Raw genomic sequence first — 27,248 nt, 5'->3', positions numbered from 1 at the left:
GACACAGCCTCCAGGGCGCTCTCCTATTTGGGTCAGGATCACCAATGGCCCAAGCTCCACCCAGAAGAAGAGGTGGGCTCTTCTTATGGAAATCACCGCCCCGCACCCCTGCCCCGGCTCCCTGTGACTCTGAGGGAGTTCTCTGAGGGTGGCTTAAGCTGAGAATGGCCCCCGCTCACTGCAGAGTCACCTCCTGTCCCCACGGCCCTTTCCCCTGCCCACCTCTCCCTCTATGGCCAGCCCGCCTCCCCGCTGGCCCCCACGGCAGCCTCGTCCTGGCCTCTGGTCTCCTCCATCCCCCTTGTGCCGTCTCCTGTAGGACCTGGGTCCCTCTCACGCCCCCGCTGTCCCCAGGTTCAGCCACAGCGCCTACTACAGGCCCAACCTCTTCCCAAGCCTCTTGCCACCCACGGGTCCCGCCACACCAGCTCCTTGCCACTCGCCAAACTTTCTCCCCCTGGTCTTTGCTCAGGCTGTCGCCTCTGCCTGGACAGCCCTGCCTCCAACAGAAAGCACGAAGTTCCCCTCGGTCTCCTTGGAAGACATATCAGTTCCTCTCCCCAGTACCTCCCTCCAAGCCCCGCATGGGGTCCAGCCCTTACCGAGCATCAGTAAAGCAGGTCTGGACAGAGGGGGCTGGGGCTCAGCTGCTCCCTCCAGGTGGACAGATAGCCACGTAGCTTGTTACACTCGGCTTTGGGGGGGAGAAAGATGATCAGCGTGTTAGTGGCAGAGAGCACCAGGGGGTGAGAAATTAAAAAGCCGGAGCGGCCTGAGGCTGTGTTACTAGGAGCATAGTGTCTAGAGGAAAGGAGGTGACAGTCCTGCTCTGTCGAGGAGAATTCTAAACACAAAACCTGAGAGGGACGTTGAAAAAGCAGAGCTAATTCTCAGGAATCCACCTGGAGATTGGTGGGGCTGGAGAGGATGTCTGGAGAGAGGTCAAGGGCATGGTGACCTCTACCTGGGAGGTCTGCTGGGCAATCCTAGGACCCAGAGGAGCAGGGGTGCTGAAGCGGGGAGCAGGGGAAGCTGCGGGGACAGTCTCCCTGTCCCTGAGAAGGGGTGGTGGCCTGGGAAGGCAGAGCGAGCTCCCCGTCCCGGGGGGTATGAGCAGGGGCCATATGGTGCTCCATGGGGGTCTGAAGCTCCTTTCTGTCCCTTCAGCCTGAGCATCTGTGCCGTGGTTGTGTTCCAGCCATGGATGCCCACCCGAAGGAGATGGTGCCTCTCATGGGCAGAATAGCCACTATGCCCAGTGGGAACGCTGCCATCCTGCAGGAGAAGAGGCTGGCAGAGATCACCCCCACCAAGAGGTAGGACCAGCAGGTTCAGGCCTGGGTGCTCTGCTGTGAGGGGCACAGGAGGAGCCTGGCACCCACCTTCAGGGACCCCTTGCCTGGGGTGGACCTGAGAATCTCAGTCTCATCTGGGGTGGCCTGGTGCCCAGCCAGGTATAAAGGGGGGTGTAGGGGGGACAGCACTGCATACTCTGGGGTTGAGCTCGGGAGGTTAGTATGACTGGAATAATCAAGGGAGGCCTCCCTGGGGGCCCAGGGGCACCAAGGCCGAAACATTCAGAAAGACTCCTGGGGGAGGTGGGGAGTTGCTGGAGCCCGAGATAAGGAGCAGAAAGATGGGTGGAAATTCCAGGTAGCAGGGACCCCCTACAGCATACATTTTTTTTTTTTTTTTTTTTTTTACAGCATACATTTTTCAAGTCCACTGGGGGCTTTCATATCCACTGGGTGCGTAGCCAGGTAATTCAGGCTCTCCAACCCTGCCTGTGTAAGAGGGACACCAGCCACGGCACCAGCCCACAGAGTAACAGTTAATTGCAATCGTGCCGACAACGTGCTCGGCATGGCGCATGTTGGCGCTGATAATGTTTTGTTACCTTGAACTTTGTCTTCATTGTTGTCGTTGTCACTGTCATGCCCCAGGGCCCCTGGAAACTGCACAGGGCTGGGACAGTTATGACCACTTCCCAGTTGAGGACACGGAGGTGGCGGGAGCAGAGAAAGTCCTTCTCCGGGGTCACAGCTGGCCCCTGAGCTGTCTCCACCGCAGTCCTCGCCTGAGCCGATTCGGTGTCCCTCAAGCCTGAATGCCCCTCCTCCAACCCCGCGGCACTTCCCTTGGACCCGGGTGGGTCCCCGGGGTCTAGGTTGGCCCATTTGCCCTGCCTCTTCGGCCCCTGTCCCAGGCCCCTTCTTGGGCCGAGGTGAGCCGGGTGCTTTCCCTTCTCTTGATTTGAGTAGAAATTGCTGAGGCCTTCCGTGCACGAGGCGGGGGGCTGGGCCCAGGCTGGGCAAGAACACCTGCCCCAGTTCACAGTCTGGATGGTGAGGGGCCCCCCAGGGAGAAAGTGGGGAGTGGCCTGGAGAGAGGGTGAACTAGGCGGGGCCGGGCCTGAGGAGGGGCAGGTCGTTCTGATCCTGTGGGCATGTCGTTGAGGAGCTGCTGTTACAGTGGATGGTGGCAGGTGGACAGGAAGGGAGAAGGCAGAGGCTTGGGGCAGGAACCAGTGAGGAATCCCATGGGACTAAAGTGCCGGGTGGGTGAGGGTGTCTTTGGGGGGGATAAGTTCCACCGGGGCTGGGTCTTGGCAGTCAGTTAAGGACATTTGACAATTGGGGGTAGTGGGGAGCCATGGAGGGATTTTGTGTGAGAGGGAGGGCATGGCAAGATTTGCATTTTAGAAAGGATACTCTGGGTGATCTGTGTGGGTGATGGATTGGAGGGGAGTCTGTTGTGACTATTGCCCAGGTGATAGGTGGTGAGCCTGCTGGTGAGGGATGGAGAAGCAGGCACAGATCAGAGAAGTATTAGGATAGTGGAGTCTGCCGGGTCAACTCTGGGAGGGGAGGGAGGAGGACCGAGAGACATCCCCTCCTCCGATGGGGGGACCTGGAGGGGTGATGGGGCCACCTCTGACATGAGCACTTCAGAGGAGCAGGAACAAGGGCAGGAGGAAGGAGCCAAGTTCAGCTGTGAAATGTTGGCTGAGAGGTTCCAGTGGCTCATTCAGGTGGAAGCTCCATCCTGGAGCGCAGGAGAGAAAACTGGGTGGATGTGGAGACCAGACAGGTGTCGGGGGCCCATGTGGGAAGCCTGGGTCTGGGAGGGCTTGTCTGGGTAGTAGCAGAGATATCTTGGATCTAAGCCACCAGCACTGCCCTCCTGCCTCCTTTCCCCCTTCCCTCCCCTCTCACTTTCCCAGGGGAGGTTTGGACCTCAGAGAAGGACTGAGGACAGAGTTTCAGGAAAATCCCAGATGCTTCCTGCAGTCGGGCTGCCCTTCTGAGCCCATCCTGGCTCATGAACTTAGTTCCAGGGTCAGCTCTGCCAACGGCCCCCGCCCAGCTAAGGGCCTGGTGTGAGGTGTGAACTTTGTCTCATGAATCGGTGGTCCCTTCTCCTTCCCAAGGCTCTTTGAGGGACCTCGTGTGCCTACTTCTCCCCAGACCCCAAAGGTTTGGGCAACTCCCTCAGAACGGAGTATAGGACTCAGGTTTAGAAAGAAAAAGAAAAGAAAATATTATATGTCAGAAGGCAGTTCTGACCACTGAGGAAATATGTACTAATGGGGGAATTGAAGGAAGCAAGAAATCTAGATTGGGGAGAAATTTCTGGACCTGGAGCTTTTTCTGAAGCATCATGCCCCTCCCTGTGAGTGGCTGCTATGGTTACCTCCCCCTGGGCGTCACCTTGCCCAGGGACACAGAGACAGGCCATGAAGGCTGCAGAGGCACTGGCCTTGAAGCTCAGAGCACTTGGGCTTTTCTTTGGACAAAGTAGGAGAGATAAGCTCCTCCCCAGGCCTGAGTCCGCCTGGGGATTGTTCTCTGCCTTCAAAGGAACAGAAATGCAGGAGGAATTGTACAGAGCTGTCTGCGCATCTGAGTTAACAGCACCTAGGTGGTGGTGCCTTTCTGGCTGGGTCAAAGTAGGAATAAACAAACAGCACCTGCTGCAAGTTAGGAGACAGGATGTCACCTGGCCAAGACCTTGCTGTCTGCTCATGCTGGTGGATGAGATGTGGCACATGCAGTGGCAAGTAGGGCAGGCAGGGGACAGGCCCTCGTGGTCTAGCAGCTCCCTGTCCCAGGAGTTAGGTCCTTACATACAGCTGCGTCCTTTCCAGCTCAGCTCTCACCATCCACCTTCCCAGCCATTGAAGTCCTCCTTCCTCAGTCACAGCCCTCAACTTCCTGTTGAGGGATGCAACCTCACAACTTTTACAGTTTAAGGGTGTGTTGGTCTGTCTGATTATTGGTCTCTCCATCTATCACCTATCTGCCCACCCAAGTATTCATTCCTCAGACAGTCATCCATCCATCCATTCATCCTTCCAACCATCCATCATCTACCCATCTATTCATCCGTCCACTCATGTGTCCAACCAGCCATTCTTTTTTCCACTCATTTATCTTTCACCTATCCATCCTTACACTCAGCCACTGTTAGGTCTTCTGAGCGTCACGACAAATGTTGGGTTCTAGAGAATTAGGACGATGCAACTGTAGTTTCTGCTGTTGAAGAACTTACAGCCAAGGGACAGTGTGTTATTGCCTAGAGCAGCGATCCCCAACATTTTTGGCACTGGGGGCTGTTTTTGTGGAAGACGGTTTTTCCAAGGACCGGGGGGAGGATGGTTTCGGGATGATTCGAACGCATTACATTTATTGTGCACTTTATTTCTATTATTATTTCATCAGCTCCACCTCAGATCATCAGGCATTAGAGCCCAGGGGTTTGGGACCCCTGGTCTAGAGCAAGAAAAGCAATGGCCTTACTGTGCTATAATCTGGTCTGATCCTTGGGGCCAGTTCTTACCAACCCACTGAAACAAGAGCTTTGTGAGGGGAGGAATTTTTGTCTACTTGTTTACCACTGTATCCGCAGCTTCTAGAATAGTGCTTGGCACATTGTACATGCTCAGTAAATATTTGTTGAGTAAATGCACTACTGAACCCAGATATGTAGGGTGGGATGGAGGTCAGGGCAGGAGCTGGACCTATTGTCCTGGGGAAACACCTGCAGGTGTGGGAGTTGGGCTCTGCCTGGAGATAGTCAGCAAATCTCAACCAGGATGTTTTGCTAGTAGATGTGTTTGTTAGTCGCTGGGTCAGAGCTGCCATAGTGGTGTGGTGACGACTTTGGGGTGGCAGTTCTGGGGTACTGCCGGGGTGCAGGGAAAGGTGATCTCACAGGATGACCTCTGATGCCCATTTCAGCTGGACGGTCCCTAAGTAGACAGTCCTAGAGCAGCACTGGCTCCAGAGTCCAGGTCTTTTTTATTTGTTTTGTTTCTTGTTTTTTGCGGTACGCGGGCCTCTCACTGTTGTGGCCTCTCCCGTTGTGGAGCACAGGCTCCGGACGCGCAGGCTTAGCGGCCATGGCTCACAGGCCCAGCCGGCATGTGGGATCTTCCCGGACCGGGGCACGAACCCATGTCCCCTGCATCGGCAGGCGGACTCTCAACCACTGCGCCACCAGGGAAGCCCCAGAGTCCAGGTCTTAAGGATCATGTAGCCCAACCATTTTCCATCCGGTGAGGACACTTGGTCCAGAGAAGGCCAGTGACCTCCTGGGGTCACACAAGAGGAGAGGCAGAGCCAGAGCCAGACTAGAACCCAGGCTTTGGGCTACCAGCTAGGGGTTTGCTCCTCCCTTTGTCTTCTCTTTTGGAAGAATGATTTGATTTTAGGTCAAGTCAGAAGGTTCCTATTGATAGGCAGGAGACAGGCAGGTGGGGGGGCCAATGTATCAGGGAGCCTTGCCCTCACGCCATTTATGCCGCATTTCTGGACTAGCTCTGAGCCTTCCAGGCTTGCCTGGGAGTGAGCACTCCGTGAGATGAGCACCCTTGACAGTGGGGTTGCAGGACACACAGGTGGACAGGCCCTGTCCCAGCTCTAATGGCCTTGCTTGGGTGTCCCCCCAGTGCACACTTCTTCCTGGAGATAGAAGGGTTCGAGCCCAGCTCCACTGTCACCAAGACCTCTCCCCTCATCTTCTCCAAGCCCATGGACTCCAACATCCGGCAATGGTGAGTACTGCGACCCCAGCATCCGGCACTGGTGAGTACTGCGACCCGCCAGCCTGCCACCCCTGCCCTGGCCCAGCCCTCAGCTCTCGCGGGCGGGCAGTGACTCGCCCTGGGCCACACAGCCAGGCCTGCTTGGGGCATACTACCATTGTCCATTTAAAAACTTGACCCTCTCTCTGTCCTCCCCATTCCCCCAGCAGCCTCCCTGGCAGCTGTGATGACATGGACTCCCCACATTCTCCTCAGGATGACGTGACAGAGACCCCATTTAATCCCAACAGTCCCAGGTGAGCCTGGCCCTTCCCCTCCTCCCATCGTGCCCACCAGGCAGGCGCCAGAGGGACAGGAACCAGGACCCTGCAGGAAAGAGAAAGAGGCCAATCCTGGGGTACAAAAGTCTGGGCCCATAGCTATGGCATGTAGGTCATTTTTGGGGGGAAGGGAGTATTACATTTTATGAAAGTAATACCCGTTCATTATAAAACATCCGGACAACAGTATGCAGCAGAATGAGAACTTAACGCAATGCCATATACGTAAATTAAATATATATGCATGTAGGGGACGTCCCTGGCGGTCCAGTGGTTAAGACTTCGCCTCCCAATGCAGGGGTGCCAGTTCCATCCCTGGTAGGGAGCTAAGATCCCACACGCCTCGCAGCCAAAAACCCAAAACATAAAGCAGAAGGAATGTTGTAACAAATTCAACCAAGACTTAAAGAAAAACATACATGCATGTAGCCATCAAACATCAATGTGCATTTTGCAAGAACACACACAAACAAAAGGAAACACATCACGCATTCCCGTGGCTGCCTATTTGGAGTGTAGGGGTGGGGAGAGAGATATGAAAAGTATTCAAACAACACAAAATATGAAAGCGAAATTCCCCTTCCTCTGATCTCATTCTTTCGAGGTAATCAGGATGAAGAGTTAGGCACGTATCTTTCCTGATCATTACTATGTGGATCCAAAGATACAGTTTGATAAAATGTGCTTGCATTTGGGTTAGAAGCGGAGCAGCACAGGGCAACATGAATCCCAGCACCTCCGCCCACCCCCCAGCACTAAAGGAGGGGATTTCAGGCACTGTGACAGGCGCGTGCAGATGGTGGGGGCTGGCGCCGAGCCCCCTGTAGGCACAGCGGCTTTGTAGGGGTAACGGGAGACAGTGGTGCACGTGTGGTGAGTTGGAAACATTTTCTGGCCTCAGTGCAAACCTGGCCAAGCAAGAGCAGAGGCACAAACAGAAGCGGCTGAAGAAGCACATCTTTGCGGCTGTGTCGGAGGGCTGCGTGCAGCAGCTGCTGGAGCTGCTGATGGAGCTACAAGAGCTTTGCGAGCAGCGCCACAGCCTGGAGGTGCCTGGTCAGTGGCTGGCCCTGGCAGAGGGTGCAGGGCTGGGGGTCCTGCTCGGCTCCTGCTGTCCACCTACCCACTGCCCTCCCACCCCGCCCTCCAGCCTTAACTGCCGGGCTGGCAACTTCGAACCTGATTCTAAGGGCAATGGGGAGCCATGGAAGGGCTTAGACAGGTGACGGTGGAGGATGGGGGTAAAACTGGAGAAGGCCGCCGTTCAGGCGGAGTTGGGACTCCAGTGGCAGGGCTGGGGAGGGGGGAACAGCCCTTCTGGGAGTGGCAGTGGTAGGACTCCAGGACGTGAGGAGTGAGTCCATGGCGGTGCCATTTGGACTTGGGAGACTTGGTGGCTTGTGGGGCCCGAGCTGTCTTGGGGACCAGGAGAGTAGCAAGTTAAATGGAAGAGGGTGAAGTCTATTTGCAGGAAACCGGGGTGTGGGGTGGTGGCCTGGAGATTTCTGAGCTGGACAGTGGGAAGCCAGGCCGTGGGTGGGATTGGAGACGGTGGGAAGGCAAAGAGCAAAAGGTCTCTGATAAGGCTCTGGGCAGCTCACCGAGGGGGAGGAGCCAGCAAGGAGGCGGGAGGAGGAAGAGATGGACAGGGCAGAGGGGAGCGCGGAGTTCAGGGCAGGGAGCTCCGTGGAGAGCCCGCCGCAGGTTCTTGAGGTCTGCGGCTGCAGCCGCCACAGCCCGGCCTCCCTTTCTCCGGGCCGGGAGGACCAAGGGCAGCCGGGGTCCCCCTGTGCAGTGGCTCCATCCTGCGACCCTGCCTGCAGACTTCCTCATGCGCAACCTGACGGCCTTGGACACGGGGAAGACCTGCCTGATGAAGGCCTTGTTGAACATCAACCCCAGCACCAAGGAGATTGTGCGGATCCTGCTCGCCTTCGCTGAGGAAAACGACATCTTAGACAGGTTCATCAACGCCAAGTACACGGAGGAGGCCTTCGAAGGTACCCGCCTGCGGGAGGGGCTGTGCAGACGGCGATTTCTGGCGGTGGTGGGGCACAGGCACTGCTGTCGCGGAAGCCCAAAGCCCTTAGTGTGGTGCCCGGCACCTTCCTTCATTCTGCAAACAATCTTGACCTCTGGCCACGTGCCAGGCAGTGTTTTTGGTCCCAGAACACAGGCGTGAACAAGACAGATGAAGGCTGATCTTCTAAATAAGGCAATTTAAAAATTGATGAAAAGAAAATTACAAAAAAACCAAAAGATAATGTCATCAGAAGTAATTGGGGATGGGCAACTTTAGTGTGGATGGTCAGAGAGGTGAGCTTTGACCCGAAGCCAGCACGATGAGAAGGATCCAGAACAAAGCAAGGGTGAAAGCCTGAGATGGGACTGAGCTTGACAGGGCTGAGTGATGGCAAGAAGGCTGGAGAGCTGGGCAGGGCCAACACATAAGTAACTACTAGTATCGCCATTATCCTCATCACTATTAACAGCCCCATTTGGGACTCAGTTTTGTGGCTTCTCTCTTAGGTGGTCTGGAGAGGGGGCAGGGAGACCAAACTCAGGAAGTCTGTTGTGAATAACCAGTAAGGTGTGTCTTTGAGTTTTTGGAGTCAGTAAACGTCCCACTAGGATCTTATGACGCGCTTGTGTCAAAAATGATTGGCCCGGGCTTCCCTGGTGGCGCAGTGGTTGAGAGTCCGCCTGCCGATGCAGGGGACGCGGGTTCGTGCCCCGGTCCGGGAAGATCCCACATGCCGCAGAGCAGCTGGGCCCGTGAGCCATGGCCGCTGAGCCTGCGCGTCCGGAGCCTGTGCTCCGCAACGGGAGAGGCCACAACAGTGAGAGGCCCGCGTACCGCAAAAAAAAAAATGATTGGCCCAAGAATAACTGGATGCCATCTTACTGATATGCCGAGGGTGCTAAACATCTCAGCTTTTTGCAGGTGGGAGTCTGGCTTGGGCCCTTAACTTTTCTTGTGGGAGAAAGTTATTTTATTTGTACTTATTTATTACCATTATTATTTGTTTTTGCCAGTCTGGTGGGTGAAAAGTATGAACTCATTAGGTTCAAATTTTCATCCTCCCGATTACCAGTAATTCCAAACATCTTTCAATTCCTGTATTGTCTGTGTGTATTTTCTTCTCTGTGAGGTGCTTGTTAATAATAGTTTCTCAGTTTTCTTTTAGGTTGTTTGTCTTTTTATTGATTTGTAGGAGCTCTTAATCCATTATGGACTTTTAAATGCACATTGCCTCTTTTATACATCTCAAATATTTCCCCCAGCCTATCACTTGTCTTTTAACTTTCTTTAAGATGTCTTTTGAAATACAGAAATTTTAAATTTTTATGGAAGCAAGTATGTCAGTGTTTTCTTTATGGCTTCAGAATTTTGGATTTTGCTTAAGAAGTCTTAAGAGGGTTTTCCTTCCAAAAAGGTTAGTTATTAACAATTTTCCAGTTTTAAAAAATGCTTAGTTCTTTGATCCACCAGGACTTTGTTTTTATGTATGGCATGCTGGCAGCTCTTTGGAAAATGCTGTTTCTGGTGTAATGTTCTGAGACACCGGCCCCCGCACCCCCAGCCCTCTGGTCTCTTCTGTCTGGAGGTTCTGTAGGCTCCACCAACTGTGTCTATGTCCCTCCCCCACCCCCCTCCCTGCGGCTTCTCCCCTGTTCTGTTTCTCAGTCACCAGAGTATCACCCACCCAGCACCCAGGCCAGATGCCTGGACCTTACCTGAGACAGCCCTTGTCCCCCATCCCCAACAGACCATCCTGAGGACTCTTTCTTCCCAAGGATATTTGGGTCCATTGGACGGACAGCTCCTCACAAGTCTGAGCTCCTTCTAACACATCCTCCAATTTTGCAGCCAGAGTGCTTTGAAAATACACATGTACAAAACCCAAAACTCTGATCACGTCACTTCCCTGCTTCAATGCCTTCTGTGCCTTCCCATCTCCTTTGGGATGAAGTTCTAACCTCTTAACCTGGCTTACGAGGCCTTGAGTCAGCCCCATCCAGCCTGGCTAAACTTACCCCTTAGTTTCGAGGCCACTCTGGGAAGCCCCCCAACCCCTTAGGCTGTGTTAAGAGCTCCTCTGGATACCACAGACCCTGCACCTCCCCATATCATAACGCTCAATTCGCAGGGAGACTGTGAGCTTCCTGAGGACAAGAATCAAAACTGCATCCCAGGTCCTGCTGTGTCCCCATTACCTGGCTGTGGGGCACAGAGCAGATGCTCCACGAATAATCCTTGTTTCCACGCAAAAATGAATGAAGCGAAGAATGAAGCTGGGCGACGCAGACCAGGCAGGCAGCTAGCATTTCTCCACGGTTCGGTGGAGGATACAGAGGACAGAGAGGGGAATAGGCCAGAGAGGGTGTGTCACCCCCGGTCCCAGCCGCTGAGCGCAACCGCCCACCCCTGTCCTGTCCGCAGGGCAGACGGCGCTGAACATCGCCATCGAGCGGCGGCAGGGAGACATCGCCGCGGTGCTCATCGAGGCCGGCGCCGACGTCAACGCCCACGCCAAGGGCGTCTTCTTCAACCCCAAGTACCAGCACGAAGGCTTCTACTTCGGTGGGTGCCGGCGCCCCGGGTTGGGGTCTGGGGGCGAGAGGGGCGGAGGGCGAGGCGGGGCTTCTGCCCATAGAAGCGCTAGCAGGCAGGGGAGACCCCACTGCCAATCTCTGCTGGCTCAGTTGTGTCCGAGGCCCTGGAGGACAGAGCCGGGACCAGGGTGGCGGCAGGGGCAGATCCACCTGAACAGGACCGCCAGGCTGGAGACCGGCACTTGGGAGGATGGGGAGCCTGCATTCGGGGAGTGTCACCTGGTGGTGTTAGAGGACACACAGACATTCACCTGAGCAGCCCCCGGTTGGGAACATAGACCTGGGAGGGAGAGCAAGGAGAGCGCCCTAGTTTACAAAGAGCAGACAGGTTCTGAGAAGGGAAATGACTTGCGCCAGTGTAGTAAGGAACGGATGTAGGCATCCTGCCTGCCAGCTCTGGCCTCTGTCCCCTGTGTACAGTGCCTCTCAGGGCTGCAAACAGGAGTCAAAAGTAAGGGGACAAAAACTCCCGGACTGACACTTTAGGGGGCCCAAAAGCAACTGGTGTTAGGCCATCCCGGGTGAAAAAAAATTTTTTATTGTGTAATTTAGATACAGTGAAGTTCACCCATTTTAATGTACACTTCTGTTCATTTCCACAAATGCGTACAGTTGTATAACTATCACTGTGATCAGGACAGGGGACAAACAGCTCCATCACACCAAAAAATTGCCTGGTACAACTTTGTAGTTAACTCCTCCTCCTTGCCCAGGCCCTGACTGATGGCCACTGACCTGTTTTCTCTTCTGGATGGTTTTTTAGTCAGCAGGACTAAATGGGTCTGGATGGCCTTGAGGACAGGGTCTTGTCCAGTCAGACCTGGCTGGGAAACATCTGTTGGGTGGGATGAAGAGAGGTAACAGGATGGAGATTGGCGGGGAAGCAGCAGGAGACCTGATGTCCAGCCCTGGTTCTGTCCCCGGTTTGCTGTGTGACCAAGTGTGAGTCACTTGCCTTCTCTTTTCTCAACTAACATTGATTGTTTACTATATGTACCAGGCATTGTTCTAGGTATTTGAAATATATCTGTGAACAAAACCAAGATCTCTACCCTCATGGAACTTGCATTCTAGATGGGAGACAGACCATCAATAATGGATATAACAAATAAGAATGTTATGTAATATGTTAGAAAATAACAAGTGCTATTGAAAAAAATAAAAAGTAAAGCAGGGGGGACTTCCCTGGTGGTGCAGTGGTTAAGAATCCGCCTGCCAATGCAGGGACAAGGGTTCGATCCCTGGTCTGGGAAGATCCCACATGCCGCGGAGCAGCTAAGCCTGTGTGCCACGACTACTGAGCCTGCGCTCTAGAGCCCGTGAGCCACGACTGCTGAACCCGTGTGCCACAACTACTGAAGCCCACGTGCCTAGAGCCCGTGCTCCGCAACAAGAGAAGCCACCACAATGAGAAGCTCGCACACCACAATGAAAAGTAGCCCTGGTTCACGGCAACTAGAGAAAGCCCGTGTGCAGCAACGAAGACCCAAAGCAGCCAAAACTAAAATAAATAAAATAAAAAAATAAAAAAGTTAAAAAAAAAAAACAGCTCAAAAAAAAAAAGTAGTAAAGCAGGGGAAGGAGATCAGGAATTCTGGGCCAGGAAGGAGCTGGGTTTCCATTTTAAAAGGGCAGTTAAGGTGAATGATTCATTGAAAAGGTGATATTAGAGCAAAGACTCACAGGTGGTAAGGTAGGGAGTGATGCAGGTATCTAAGGAACAGCACTACTGGAAGAGGGAACAGCCTGTGCAAAGCCCCTGAGGCAGTAAAGTGCCTGTGTGTGCTCGAGGAAAAGGAAGAAGGCCATTGTGGCTGGAGGGGAGTGAGTGAGGGGGAGAGGAGGAGGTGACGTCAGAAGATGTAGGGCCTTGTAGGCTGTCATTGGAATTTGAGCTTTTGTTCTGGGTGAGGTGAGCCTTATGTATTAATAGGATCAGTCTGGCTTCTGTGTTGAGGATAGTGTTGGAGGGCCAGGGTAATAGCAGGGAGACCAGTTAGGAGTTTGTTGCAATGATCCAGCTTCAGTCTCCCACTCCTGCTGAGATGGGCAGGATAAGCCCCATTCCTAGAACTTGGGGAATCACCGCTCTGGTCCAGGAGAGAACCGAGCCCCTGTGCTCCCCCTCCCCCAGGTGAGACACCCCTGGCCCTGGCAGCCTGCACCAACCAACCCGAGATCGTGGAGCTGCTGATGGGTAACGAGCAGACGGACATCACCTCGCAGGACTCACGGGGAAACAACATCCTCCATGCTCTGGTGACGGTGGCTGAGGACTTCAAGACGCAGAATGACTTCGTCAAGCACATGTACGACATGATCCTGCTGAGGAGCGGCAACTGGGAGCTGGAGACCATGCGCAACAATAACGGCCTCACGCCGCTGCAGCTGGCCGCCAAGATGGGCAAGGCTGAGGTGGGTGAGGCCCGGGGCCGGCGGGAGGGCGCGAGGCCCGCTCCCCAGGGGCCCTTCTGAGTGGCCGACTGCACGGACCACGGACAGGCAGCACGTGGGCGCACCCTCTGGACTTCAGGCCCTAACATTCTGGGTTTCTGTCTCCTGCCCTGGGACCCCCTTGCCGGGGCCAGAGTGGAGGAGTCTTAAGGCTGCGGTGACTCAGGCTTTGCGGCCGAGGATTCCTGCGCGGTGAGGCACCCAAGCGGAGGCTGACTGTCTGGCCCTGGGGGCCTTCAGCCTCTTACGAGGACGGGAGTCCCCGAATGTCTGCTCTGGATCCAGAGCCAGTTGGCTGCTGGTCCCTGACGCTGGACAGACCCCAGCCTGTCTGTCAGGTTGAAACATTAAGCCAAGTCCCCAGCAGAGTATGTGGCTGCTCGTGGCTCTTTGTGCCCTTGTGATGTGGCCGAGGAACTCAAGTTAACTGGGAGCTTGGTGAAGACTCAGCTGGGGTGGGCTCCCATCTCTATCTGTGGTGGGAGCCACGGCTTGGTCTGGTTTCAAGGTCAGGACTCATCATGGCAAAGCTGCCCCTGAGCGTCCACATCTTGAGCCCTGGGAGGGGACCGTGGCTCCTGGGAGGCTGCAGGAGGGCACTGGGTAGGGTGGGGACTGTGGAGCCATCACAGCTGTGCCAACCTCAGGGCAACTGATGAGGGAGGTGGTGCCCCGAGGGCCTTGGGTCCCGTCCCAGTGCTCAGGGCTGGTGCCCACAAGGGACCTTTTCATGCTCTTGTGGGAGGAGGAAGGGGTGCAGAACAGCTTTGACAGAGGAGGAATTGTGTGCCTGCCTCGCCCATCTCCTGCCCACCCCAAGGACACAGCTTCCTGGGGGCTTTGAGGAGAGTCAGACTGTGGTCACAAGTCAGAACTTTCTCCAAGGACTGCTGCGCCATGTGTTTGTCCCTGGGGAGGGCCCAGGGATGAAGCTTCCTGCATGGAGCATGGCCCCCTGACCCCTGGTTCCCCAGGGGATAATGTGTCCCTCCACCCACACCCACCACTTCTTGCCAGTCTTGGGAAGCCGCCTGCACCCTTCCTGGCCCCTCCTTTCCTTCATTCAGTGTTCTTTGGAAACTTTTCCGGATGCTGCCCAAGTTGGCCACTATGCTGGGAGCAGAGGGTGCAGTCATACTTGAGACACAGACCATGTCCTCGGGCTCTTGTAGCCTGGGGCGCAGGAAGGGGAGACATGCCTTATCCCTAGGAGCTCCCTGCCTGGGCTGTAGAGACTAGGCTCCCGTGCGAGATGAGATGGGAACCCCACTGGGTCACATGAGATCAGGGCTCTGACACTGTCCTGCCCATTAGGACCCTCCTCCTGGGCCTTGGGTTGGTGCCCCAGGAAGTTCTGCCCCCATCTTATTGTACCCAGGGCTCGCTTTCGGGAACTAATGAGCTCTCCATCTTGCCTGCACTTTGGAACCACCCAGGAAGCTTTTCAAGATGCAGATTCCTGAGTCCCACCTCCAGAGATTTGGATTGAGTTAGTCAGTGGTGTGGGAATTCTAAGTGTTCCCCAGTGACCCTAACATGTAGCAGAAAGCAAGCTCGCTGACCTAGAGAGTGGGTCCCACGGGCCTCTCTGAAAGGCTGGTGTCATGCATCACCCCCTGACTGGCCAGAGCAGTGAGCCTCAGCTGGCAGGGTCTGACAGAGGGTGGGATGGGGAAGCTGGAGAAACTTCCAGCTGCTTCTCAAGTCCAGGCCAAACAGAAATTATTTCTCAAAATTGTCAGTTCCTGGATTCTTCCCGGAACAGACTCCCCAGCTGGTGCAAGGATTTGTGAGCTGATCATACAGCCCTCTTAAGCGTGCAAAAGGCCTTCACGTCTCTTGTCTCTGTTATTCACAATGCCTGGTGTGACGGGCAGGTCAGCGGGCTCTGTGCCCATCCCACAGATAAAGCGGGGCCGGGGGTCACAGTGACAGGCACTCGGCCTGACTCAATCCACCCCTGGTGGGAGCCTCTTCCCAGGCCCTGTCTGCCTGGGGCAGGCCCAGCGGCCTTTGCCCCAAACCCTGTCCAGCGGCTGATGGTTGTGACTCTTCCTGTCCCCAGATCCTGAAGTACATCCTCAGCCGTGAGATCAAGGAGAAGCGGCTCCGGAGCCTGTCCAGGAAGTTCACCGACTGGGCCTACGGGCCAGTGTCGTCCTCGCTCTACGACCTCACCAACGTGGACACCATGACCGACAACTCGGTGCTGAAAATCATCGTCTACAACACCACCATCGATGTGGGTCTCCCGGGTGGGCTGGGGAAGGTCAGAGGGTAGCAGGCTGGGCCCCAGGCCAGGGAGGCCCTGGGAAGACCCCTTGCTACTAGCCAGACATGTCTGTAGCCCCCATTCCTTAGCCTTAGTGGGCGGGGCCTGGGGTGTGTGCTGGGGCCACCTGTTCCCAGCTGACCTTGTGGTGGGGGTCTCCTGGCCCCATAATCCTGGGCAGGGTTGGGGGGGGTGTAGACCTTCTCCATCTTGTTTCCCCCCAACTCCTTCTATTGGTTCCATATGGTCAGGCTTAGAATCCCCTCTTCCCCCAAACCTGGCCCCAAATAAGGGTCAGGGAGTACACAGTTTGAGCAATCAGGGAGGCCTTTCTGGAGGAGGCATAGCTGGGAAGTCAGTAGGCTGAAGGAGGAAAGAGAAGATCAGCAGCGGGAAGTTTCTGGCTCTTGGAGGAAAGTTTCTGGCTCTTGGAGGAAAGTGAGGCAACACATCTTTCACATTTTACCAAGAGTTGTGCTTCCCAGAGCCTGCCTTGCCCGGGATCTCCCTGGCCCTCACAGCAGCCTGACTGGTAGGGCAGGGATTGAGATCAGTTTTACTGATGAGGCGGCTGAGGCCCAGAGAGGGTCAGGGGTTTTCCTAGGGTCACACAGTGAAGGAGGCCCCAGGAGGGGCCAGACACCAGTCGTGGCCCTGGCCTCCCTTCTAGCCCTCCCTCCCCACCGTGCCTCAGATCCCCTTGGCAAAAGCACCAAGCTCTGTGTCTTTTGGTTGCTGTCTGGGTGCGCTGGAATGGAACCTCAGGAGCTAGAAATTACCTCTCCCAACATTTCCAGCCAAACCAGTTCATTGCCTCCTTCTGCCAGGGGCAGTGCTGACTCAGAGCTTCCTTTGAAATGAGGGTCCTCCGAAAATGGTCCCTTCCTCTGTCTCATCTCCATGGTGACTTGTGCCGTTCTACCCCCAGAACCGGCATGAGATGCTGACCCTGGAGCCCCTGCACATGCTGCTGCATATGAAGTGGAAGAAGTTTGCCAAGTACATGTTCTTCCTGTCTTTCTGCTCCTACTTCTTCTACAACATCACCCTGACCATCATCTCTTACTACCACACCCGGGGGGAGGAGGTAAGTGGGCCCCTTGAAGTGGGGGATGCGTTGGTCAGCACTGCTGGACCCTGGAGCCGCCCTATGTGCCTATGGAGAAACTGAGGCCCAGAGAGGTCAAGAGTTGTGCATGGGGTCCCCCAGTTTTCATGCTTCAACAGTGTCTTGGACACTGAATACGTCGCCAGCGCCCGGTTGAGCTCAAACCCAGGTGCTCAGCCCCAGGCTGACCCCTGCTGCAGAATTAGGAGCCCCAGGCCCTGCCCAGGCTCCGTGTCTAAAGCTGGAGCTGGTTGGGTGTTTCTGCTGTGAGGGCCATGGGAGAAAATGGGAGGAGGTGGAAGTCACTTGGAGAAGCATTCCCAGCACTCTGGGTCTCGGTTCCCCATCCATTACACGAGGCACGGAGCCTTGGCTTTAAGTGTGTTATGAGGCCCTGTGAGTGTTTGGATACAGATGGAACAGATAAATGCCAAGAGGTGTGAGAGGGTTGTTAGCGTGGATTGGATCGTGCTTCTCACCGCACAATTCTGGGTTTCCACTCTGGGCGGGGGAGGCAGGGGCTGGGGGCTGCAGTTCCTTTTTGGCCCTGTACAGAGATGCGGCTTTGTGCTGGCCTCTGGCCCAGCTTGAGGGTTGGGCACGTGTATGTGCGTGGTCCCCCCGGAGGTGGCGCTACCCCTACCTTCCTCACTCCCCATCCTGCACCCATCCATTCCTCTCCCTTCCTCCCCAGGCCCTGAAACACCCCTTAGCAAACAAGATGGGGTGGCTGCAGCTCTTAGGAAGGATGTTTGTGCTCATCTGGGCCATGTGCATTTCTGTGAAAGAGGTGAGTAGGTCACCAAGCCCTCCTGGACTGCCCTGTGAGGCAGGCAGGGTGACAGCAAGCTCTGCTACTACTGCTGGGAGACTTTGGGGAGGCATTTCCTTTTTAACCTTTAGATTTACATAAACAAGCAAGCTTATCCTACCTACTTTATCTATCCATTCCTCCATCCATCTGCCCATCTATCTGCCAGTTATCTACACTCCCAGCCACTCAGTGTCCCATCTTCCCTGCCCCTCCATCCACCCATCCAATCACCTGCCCTCTCTCATCAACCCAGCCACTCATTCATCCATTTAAACACCCACTCATCCTTACCCACTGTCCTTCCATCCTTCATCCAACCATCTTTCCATCTGTTTGTCAGTCGATATACCCATTCATCCATCCAACCAATGAATCAGCAGGTATATTCTGAACACCTTCAATGTGGGGCTCTGGAGGAGATGATAGGGATGGAGGGAATCTGCCCTCTTTGAGTTCATAGTCTGGTAGGGATTTCAGATGGACACAAATAGCTAGACTTTAACATAGACTGTGAAAAGACCTGATGTTGGGCTCAGACCCATGCTCAGAAGAAGAGAGATGACATTTATTGGCGGGGGGTGGGGGGGTGGGGCAGGAAGGCTTGAAGGCAGAGATGGCACTTATTCTGGTAGGGGAGGGTTGGCATGAGGACACTGGGGAGAAGGTATTACAGGACAGGTGTGGGGAACAGCATGAACAAAGGCTCAGAGGCTGGAAAGCTAGGCCATATTTGGGGAATGGCAGGTAACTGTATGGTTCTGCTGCTTTGTGGGTTCTGGGGTGATTATGGGGGTGAGAGTAAGAGATGTGAGAAGATCAGGGGAAGCATGCCCTCTTACCCTGGGGTTGCCTCTGTCCCCCAGGCACAAGTCCCCTTCCATATCCCTCACCTGGGCTCTGGCTGGGCCTTCACATACTTCCCTGTTCCTGAGTCTCAGTCCTGGGGAAACGCCCCCCTTCCCCAAATCCTCCAGCGAAGGGCATGAAGAGGGGGCAGCTTTTCTTTCCTTTCTGGTCTCAGGGCATCGCGATCTTCCTGCTGAGACCCTCAGATATGCAGTCCATCCTCTCGGATGCCTGGTTTCACTTTGTCTTGTAAGTAGGTCTGTCCCCTTGGTCACCACCTCCCAGGCAAGGCTGAAGTCCTGTATGATGGCTGCTGTGTCCCTCTGCAATAGCCACCCTACCGTGTCACCTGTCCCTGTCATTTCACCAAGTCATATGGCCAGGGACCTCCTCTCTCCTTTCTGGTAAGAGAGGCACATAGATGCCCATGGAGAGGACCAGAAAACACTAGGACAGTGCCCACCATCCGGTTGCAGGGATAGCCGACTGCACCCTGCCAGAGCCCTGGGCGGCAGCCAGCACAGAGAAGGCATGTTTATTTTTTAGGAAGGGACACTCCAGGCCAGTTCCTCCTGGCTGTCGTTTTGGACCCTGGCAGGTCAGGGCTGGAAGGTACTTGAGAAATCATTGAGTCTCATCTTTAGGCATGAAAACCGAGGCTCAGGGCTTCCCTGGTGGCACAGTGGTTGGGAGTCCGCCTGCCGATGCAGGGGACGTGGGTTCGTGCCCCAGTCTGGGAGGATCCCACGTGCCGTGAGCCATGGCCGCTGAGCCTGCACGTCCGGAGCCTGTGCTCCGCAACGGGAGAGGCCACAACAGTGAGAGGACCGCATACCGCAAAAAAAAAAAAAAAAAACCGAGGCTCAGGGCAGGGAAGTGAGTCACGTCGAGTCAGGCGGAGCTTCGGTCGTGAAGCTCAAGCCAGCCCAGTTTCCCAGTCAGCCTCATCCCCAGCTTGTGCAGGGTTGACTACTGTAGGCTCTAGCCAGAAAGCCCAGCTCAGCAGCCTCTCTGAATGAGGGCTTGTGCCGAGGATTACGTAATCCCTGTCTCTAAATGAAAGGAGGATTATGTAACCCCTGTCATGTGCAGAGGATTACGTAACCCCTGTCTCTAAATAAATAATGGAAAAGGATCTGCAGCTTGAGATGAAGAGTGTTAGGCTCCATGGTTCTGTAGACCCCACCAAAGGCCCTATTCTGAGCATTTGGGAGGCTGGGTCTATAAGACCTTGAATCTTGGCCTGATGTTTCCAAATACCTATTAAGTACGTACCTGCCTTCCAGAAGCATGAGCTAAGTTCTTCATCTCTTTGGGCAGGTGGGGCCCCCTGATACTGCAGTGAATGAATAAGCCAGGTGCAGCACTGCCCAGGGTGCAAGTCACATATGAGTCTGTCACCTTGGAGAAACTGTGACGATTCCAGAGAAAAATCCATTTGTACAGCCACTGGCTTTGGCACAGACAGAAGGCACCAGTGCCATGTCCTGTTCTTCTGCTTCTTCGTTGTTTTCTTAGTGTAGAGGAACGTGTAAACATGCTTCCTCACTTCAGTCCCAAATGCCCTGCTCACCCAAACGTTTGCTTTTCACTGCACAAGGAAATCAAAGTTGCCTGTGTCCTAACTTTAACTAGTTAGATATTTTGTAATCGTGGAGACTACCTGATGTTATAAGCAAGAGAGGGTTTCTATCCAGATGTCTGCATAACTGATGGTGTTACACACTGTTTAGGAGTAGATTTTGATCTTGTATGTTTGGTACTTACTGTACTTTAAACATTTCAAATTGTGGTATAATACACGTAACACAAAAGTTAAAACATCTTAACCATTTTAAGTGTACAGTTCAGTACTCTTAAGTACATTCGCATTGTTGCACAATCTCCTTTTAGCAAACCTATTATATAGCATGTATTGTAGTTTTTTCAAGGATTTCTCAAAATAGGTTATGGGGGACTTTTGTTATGATTGACTTTTGAGTATAGATATCAGCTTTTGTCATTTTGGTTAAAAATGCAATCATTCACCACATCCTCAGTCCACCCCAGTGTACCCCAACCCATGTGGGGGTCAGAAATCACATGGGTGATTTAAAAAACATACAGCCTCCTGGGCAGCACCCTGGGCCTTCTGAACCAGAATCTCCTGGGCCCTGGGGATCTGTATCTTTAAAAAGTCCTTGTCAACTGCAACCAGCACTGACTTGCATCTAGCAATGCAGTCTGCAAGGCTGGATTTTAGACGTGGTCCAGCAGATCTGGGACAGCCTTATCTGTCTCTTCGGCACCAGCCACCAGGGTGACTATTCAGGATTTAAGGGAGGTTGGAGGATTTGGACATCTCTGCCCTGATGCCAAGAAGTAAGTAAGGCCCTTGTCTCCTGTGTCTCCTGAACAGTTTTGTCCAAGCTCTGCTTGTGATACTGTCTGTCCTCTTGTACTTGTTTGCCTGCAAAGAGTACCTCGCCTGCCTCGTGCTGGCCATGGCCCTGGGCTGGGCGAACATGCTCTACTACACGCGGGGATTCCAGTCCATGGGCATGTACAGCGTCATGATCCAGAAGGTGTGTTGGGGCTGCCGAGCGTCAGAGATGGGCAGGGAGGGCCTTCCGAGAAGGCCCATTTCTCAGATGGGGAAATTGAGGTCTGGAGAGGAAAAGAGACTTACCCAAGAGACAGGCCACTGCTCTTTCTCCCAAATACCGTGGTCTCCCTTTGCCTTTGGTCAGGCTCTCTAGGTGGGAAAATATGTATATATAATATGTTATATATATATACACGTAGATATGTTTATTATATATGTTTACCATATAAAGGATGTGCAGCACACAAGTTACAAACAATAATAAAATATACAGTGCCTTTTGTTGTAAATTCCACATGGCTAGTTGAGTCTCACCGAATAGTTTGTTGATTTTGGTTGAACTCATATCTGTTTGCCAACCTATGGCTGCAATTGACAAGTGAGTGTTTTGCCCGCATAAATGCAGGTATTTTCCTCTGCTTTAAGGAGTAAGATGAAAGGGAAACAGTGAAGACTTGTGTTGAAACTGCATTTGTTTGTCAGTGATGCTGAGCCATTTATCTGCTGAATTGGATAATAGTTTTTAAATACTAGAAGAATATTTCATCAACGTTTTTGTGCTATTCCCACTATTAACAGCTACAGATAGGACACATTTTTAAAGTTTAATCTGCCTTAACATTTTGTCCATCGTTGTCTTAAGTCTAGATCTAGATGATCAACAATCTCTGATTTGTAACTTTTACCAATTTCCATGGTGTAAATATTCCCACCATGGCTGACTTCCAGCTGCCAATGCGATGTCACTGAATACAGAATTGGGAAGGGATGCACAGTAATGCACCATTATATAGTGTTTCCACCATATGGTTATGAGAAATAAATAGGCTTAAAAGCCTAGATAATTATAAAATGTAGTAAAGTCACTCGGAAGTGATGCGTTTTGAACGTTTATTATCTTTGTTTCTAACGCAATTTAGTTAGTTATAAGTTTACACAATTTAATTCTTAGTCATGGCTGTGTTTAACGAGCTCAGAAAATTCATGAAAGTGAGACCATCAGCTCTTGTGAGCTGGTGCGAGCTCGGCCCAGCACACTGCGTCCCCCAGGAAGTGTGAGGATTCCAGATGTGAGTTTCTAGGAGGAAAGGTGCTCATGTGCAGCCTGAATCAGCAGGGACAGAAACAGACTGTGTTCTAGGAGGGAGGAGGGTGGAGAGCAGGAACAGAAGAGAAGTCTTTCTGGAGGAGGTGGGCCCAGCGCTGAGCTGTGGAGACAGCATCAGGAGGACCTGGTGAGGGTCGCAGAAGAGTGGCCGGAGTGAGGGCATGGTTAGAGTGCGAACCCAGGAGAGGGTGGGAAGCAGTCAGGAAATCAATGTATAATGAATCTGTGCTCAAACCTTACCCTTGAATTGCGTTTCTTTCTTTGTAGGTCATTTTACATGATGTTCTGAAGTTCTTGTTTGTATATATCGTGTTCTTATTTGGATTTGGAGTAGGTAATTGATTTATAAATAATAGTAACTCCCTCATTTGTAAAACACTTTACACAGATGTCAGCATGACAAAGCACACAGGAGCCTCAGCAGCAATTATATCGGCCACCGGTGGAACACTTTCCGTGGTTAGCATTTCTCAACGATTATCTCTTTACTTCTCGTGACATCTTGACCAAGGGAGAGTCATCATCATCCCTGGCCATAAGGGCACTGAGGCTTAGAGACTCCAGGGTTTGAACTGGTGGCTTTTATCCAACCACCCTGTGTGGTATGCCTCCCACCTTTACATCCATCATCCTATGCGGCTCTCACAGCCTCAGATAGGCTTGGCAGGTTTTCGGCCCCATTTTACAGATGGAGAAGCTAAAGTCTGCAGAAATTTGATTGATGGTCTTTGAAAAATAGGAGTAGAGTAATGCATTGAGATAACCTCCTTTGGCCCTCCACATCACATTACTGTCATAGTTTGCTGCAGATATATCTGTGAGAGCCTCTGGTCTGCTGGGACCAGGGATGGGAAACCCCTCTTGAAAACCTCTCCATTTACACCTAGAGACTGTCATACAGAGTGGAGTAAGTCAGAAAGAGAAAAACAAATATCGTTTATTAACGCATATATGTGGAATCTGAAGAAATTGTTATAGATGATCTTATTTACAAAGCAGAAATAGAGACACAGATGTAGAGAACAAATGTATGTATACCAAGGGGGAAAGCGGGGGTGGGATGAATTGGGAGATTGGGATTGACATATATACATTATTGAGACTATGTATAAAATAAATAACTAATGAGAACCTACTGTATAGCACAGGGAACTCTACTCAGTGCTCTGTGGTGACTTAAATGACAAGGAAATCCAGAAAAGAGGGGATGTGTGTATACACATAGCTGATTCACTTTGCTGTACAGTATAAACTAACACAATATTGTAAAGCAACTGTACTCGGATAAAAAAAAAAAACACCTCTCCATTTACAACAGAGGGAACAGCATAACCTGATTTTATTTCTAACCTCTGCATAAAGAGATATCATTTTATTTTCCCAAGCCAGTTTTTCTTCCCCTAGTTATCACTGGCATTTGAAGTTAGGCAGCTGTTCCCATCTGTCTGGTACCTTTTCTGGGTCAGTTTGCTTATTTATTTGCTCCTTCACTTGTTTGTTTATTCATCCATCCATTTCCTCCCTGATTAATTTGATCATTCATTCATTCATCCATCCGTCCATTCATTCAGTAAAGAGCCACTGCTGTAGTGCGTTGGGGAGAAGAGAAGAAAGAGTCCCAGGCCTTGACCAGAGGTCTTGCCACAGAGCATTAAGAAGAGACTCAGGACTTCCCAGTCTTGGGGGATACAACCCAAGCTACAGGAAGTTGGGAGCTCAAAGCCTGGTTGAGGAGCCAGAGACAGACAGATTATAGATTGTAATTATCGACTGTGCAAGCCCGTGATAGATCAAGGGCTGAATGGTGGGGTAGAGAGAAGAGTTTGGGCCTTGTTAGGCAGAAAGGGCTTTCTGCCCTTTCTGTCAAAGCAGAGCACCAGCCTGATGAAGCTTCCGGAGGAGCTGAGGCTGGAGATGTAATTTAAATAGCTGGAGAGAAGGAGACAGCAGGCCTGCAGTCTGTGTGTGTGGGCATCGGTGTACATGCAGGCATGCACGGGTTTATTGGGTAATTAACCAGACAGAGAGGCTGCAGAGAACACCCTGTTATGTCTTCCCAGCCCTGGCCTCGCTGATCGAGAAGTGTTCCAAAGACAATGAGGACTGCACCTCCTATGGCAGCTTCAGCGACACGGTCCTGGAACTCTTCAAGCTCACCATAGGCCTGGGTGACCTGAAGATCCAGCAGAACTCCAAGTACCCCATCCTCTCCCTGATCCTGCTCATCACCTATGTCACCCTCACCTTCGTCCTCCTCCTCAATATGCTCATTGCCCTGATGGGGGAGACTGTGGAGAACATCTCCAAGGAGAGTGAGCGCATCTGGCGCCTACAGGTGACCTTGTCAGAGTCTTTCTATGGGAGCCCTCATGGGGACTCAGTTCAGCACATGGCACCAGTGGATCTGGGGTGGGGCCTGGAAATCTGCATAAGCTCCCTGTGCTTGGCCAGGTTTGAGGAAGCTAGGTTTCTGGGGTATAAGGTCTAGGGAGTGTGGCTGGACAACAGCACGTGTGAGAGGAGCTCAGGCTTATGGGTGTGCTGTGCTCAGAGTCAATGGTGTGATATGTGGATGTGGAAGCGTGGCCTTAGGTTGCATTAAGAGGAGTAGGTATAGGACAACGTCATTAGGTATAAGACAATGGAGGTGACAGTTCTGCTCTCCTCCAGTACTCCTCACATGCTATGGGCCTTACACACGGAGGATACTAACCCACAGGATGATCCAGAGGTAGTGACCAGGCATGTTACACTTCCTACATAAATGGTGTAAGAAGAGCGTGACAGTTCCTTGAGATATGTGCAGAGCTACTTGTGAAAGGGAGAGCAGCTTCCTTCTGTGGTCCAAGAGGCAGAAATGAGGTATATGGGGCAACAGGGAAAAGAGCTTTGATTTGACACAAGGAAGTTACTAATGATTAGGGCCTTCTTAATTGCATTGTTGCCAGTATTCAGGAGAGATGGGACAAATTATTGCCGGGAAAATTGCTGAGGGGACTCTAAGCCTGACACGGGGCTAGGACCACATGGTGTCCTCCTGGAAACTCCCTTCCTGGTGGGATCCCAGGATCCTAACATTTTCAGTTAGGCAGCTCTGGACTTCCAGAAACATTGTTTATGGGATGTTTAAAACAATTTGAACACCTTCCCCAAACTTACTGGGTGTTCATTTTTGAATTCTGTAGGTTAGCCAGGTCCTCAGGATCTATGCATGAAGCCTTCCATGCAGGTGGAGTGGGCTGTTCGGTGTGTGTGCACGTGTGTATATGTGTGTGTGTGCAGGCGTGTGGGCGCATCCAATGCTCACACGGAGCCGTGCTCCTGGGCTGACTCCTGAGAGATGCACTTAGGCTCGTTTATGTCCCCAGAGAGCCAGGACGATCTTGGAGTTCGAGAAAATGTTACCAGAATGGCTGAAGAGCAGATTCCAGATGGGAGAGCTGTGTAAAGTGGCAGAGCAAGATTTCCGACTGTGTTTGCGGTAACAAACGGAGAAGGGCTCTTTGGTGATGCTTTCTGGGTGGGTGAAGAGAGATGAGTTGGTGAATGTTAGTGAAATGATGCTGCCATTTGCTTGCCAGACCACGGTCTGTTCTGCCTCCTCAGAAGATGGAATTTGCTTTCTCGGGGTCGCTGGCCCAGGGATAGACTTTCTAAGCCTCAGAAGGGAGAAGGAGACTCTGCCCTTTTGGAGGTGCCTCCCCCTGCCCAGTGTCTGCCTTAGAAGAGATTTGCCAGCCTGGCACTATTTGTCCTTCTGAGAGGCACATTCTGTCACAGGCAAACAGAAAGTGAGACAGCTACTTTTGACAGATGTCAAGCTTTTTGATTTTTAAAAAAGTACTTGCACGTGCCCTGACCCTCTTTTCTGATGGGTCTACCTCTTCCGACCCCCTGTCTGACTGCCTGACCCTGCAGACTACCTTCTTGGAGTATAATTGTACCTTGACCTAGTTCTATGACTGAAACCCCTCTCTGCCCCGCGAGCCATCATTTCAACTATAATAGTTACCCTAACAAATATGTCTAATTTTGACACCCTCACTCTAGAGATGTTCTGTGAATGTGAACTTCAGCCAAACTGTCTTCTCCAGTTACAATCCAGTACCTTAGACACTGCCCACTCTTTTGGGTTCTGAACCCTGACCTTCTTCTCTTTTTATAACAAAATTTGGGGCCACACCCCGCAGCATGTGGGACCTTAGTTCTCCAACCAGGGATCAAACCCCTGCATTGGGAGGAGGAGTCTTCACCATTGGACTGCTGGGCAAGTCCCCTAACCATCTTCTCTTAGTGCAACCTTAACCCTAGCTGGACTTCACGCCCTCACATCTTCTCAGCCCAAGCCTGCCCCACTCTCCTTCCTTCCCTCCTTCTCTGTGGGCTGCCTCCCCGAGTCAGGCACAGGCCCTGCTGGCTGAAGATGTCCCCTTTACACCTCTCTGAGCTTCTGGGTCCCACACCCTGGGAGGAGACTGATCCTAGAGGCCTGGGAAAATGGAGATTCGGGCAGGTTTCAAGCCTTAACAACACTGATGTGACCACATGGGGCAGGAATGCCCTTGATCCCTGTGGAGGACTCCCCAAACGCTGTGCTACTTGTTTGCATTTGATGAGGTGCACTTGGGGAGTAGTGAGAATGATTATCACACCCGCAGGATCAACGAGGTGAAGTGGACTGAATGGAAAACTCACGTCTCTTTCCTCAACGAAGATCCGGGGCCCGGGAGACGGTCAGGTACCGCTGCTGTCAGGAAGCGTGACACCCACTCCGTTCTGACCACGTGACCCCAGGCACACCAAGTCGGAGGGCCGTGATTTTCCCCATCTGTAAAATGGGAGGGTTGAATTAATTCCTTCCAGCTCTACTGTTTTCTAACCTGAGTTGGAATAACTTCTAAGGCAGGTGGTGGACTGAGACCTGGAGGTACAACTTGCAGAATGCTGTTTCTGTAAAATAGTGTTTTTTGGTTTTTTTAAGCAGATTTCAACAAAATCCAAGATTCTTCCAGGAACAACAGCAAAACTACCCTCAATGCATTTGACGACATAGAGGAAGTTCCGGAAACCTCCGTGTAG

General features: G+C 52.5%; 1 protein-coding gene across 2 annotated transcripts; it reads left to right on the top strand.

The window, feature by feature from the left end:
• Positions 1-1,200: 1,200 nt before the first annotated feature.
• Positions 1,201-27,248, top strand: TRPV3 (transient receptor potential cation channel subfamily V member 3; the record flags this gene model as incomplete). 2 transcript variants are annotated; one of them, XM_082860850.1, is made up of 17 exons in its annotated part: positions 1,201-1,316; positions 5,951-6,055; positions 6,256-6,342; positions 7,268-7,422; positions 8,190-8,366; positions 10,811-10,951; positions 13,118-13,398; positions 15,503-15,679; positions 16,638-16,796; positions 17,512-17,607; positions 18,653-18,726; positions 20,876-21,041; positions 22,437-22,503; positions 24,230-24,504; positions 25,538-25,650; positions 26,828-26,907; positions 27,154-27,248. In XM_082860850.1, the coding sequence occupies 17 exons, from the start codon at positions 1,201-1,203 to the stop codon at positions 27,246-27,248; spliced, it is 2,364 nt and encodes a 787-aa protein (XP_082716976.1). The 2 variants fall into 2 exon arrangements, with proteins under 2 accessions (XP_082716976.1, XP_082716975.1); XM_082860849.1 differs by having other exon boundaries at positions 27,151-27,248.

The sequence above is a fragment of the Leucopleurus acutus genome, assembly GCF_964270905.1.
Source record: "Leucopleurus acutus genome assembly, chromosome: 19".
In the NCBI taxonomy this organism is placed as follows: domain Eukaryota; kingdom Metazoa; phylum Chordata; class Mammalia; order Artiodactyla; family Delphinidae; genus Leucopleurus; species Leucopleurus acutus.
The sequence above is the reverse complement of the archived record's forward strand: the minus strand, read 5'-3'. Positions and strand labels throughout refer to the sequence as shown.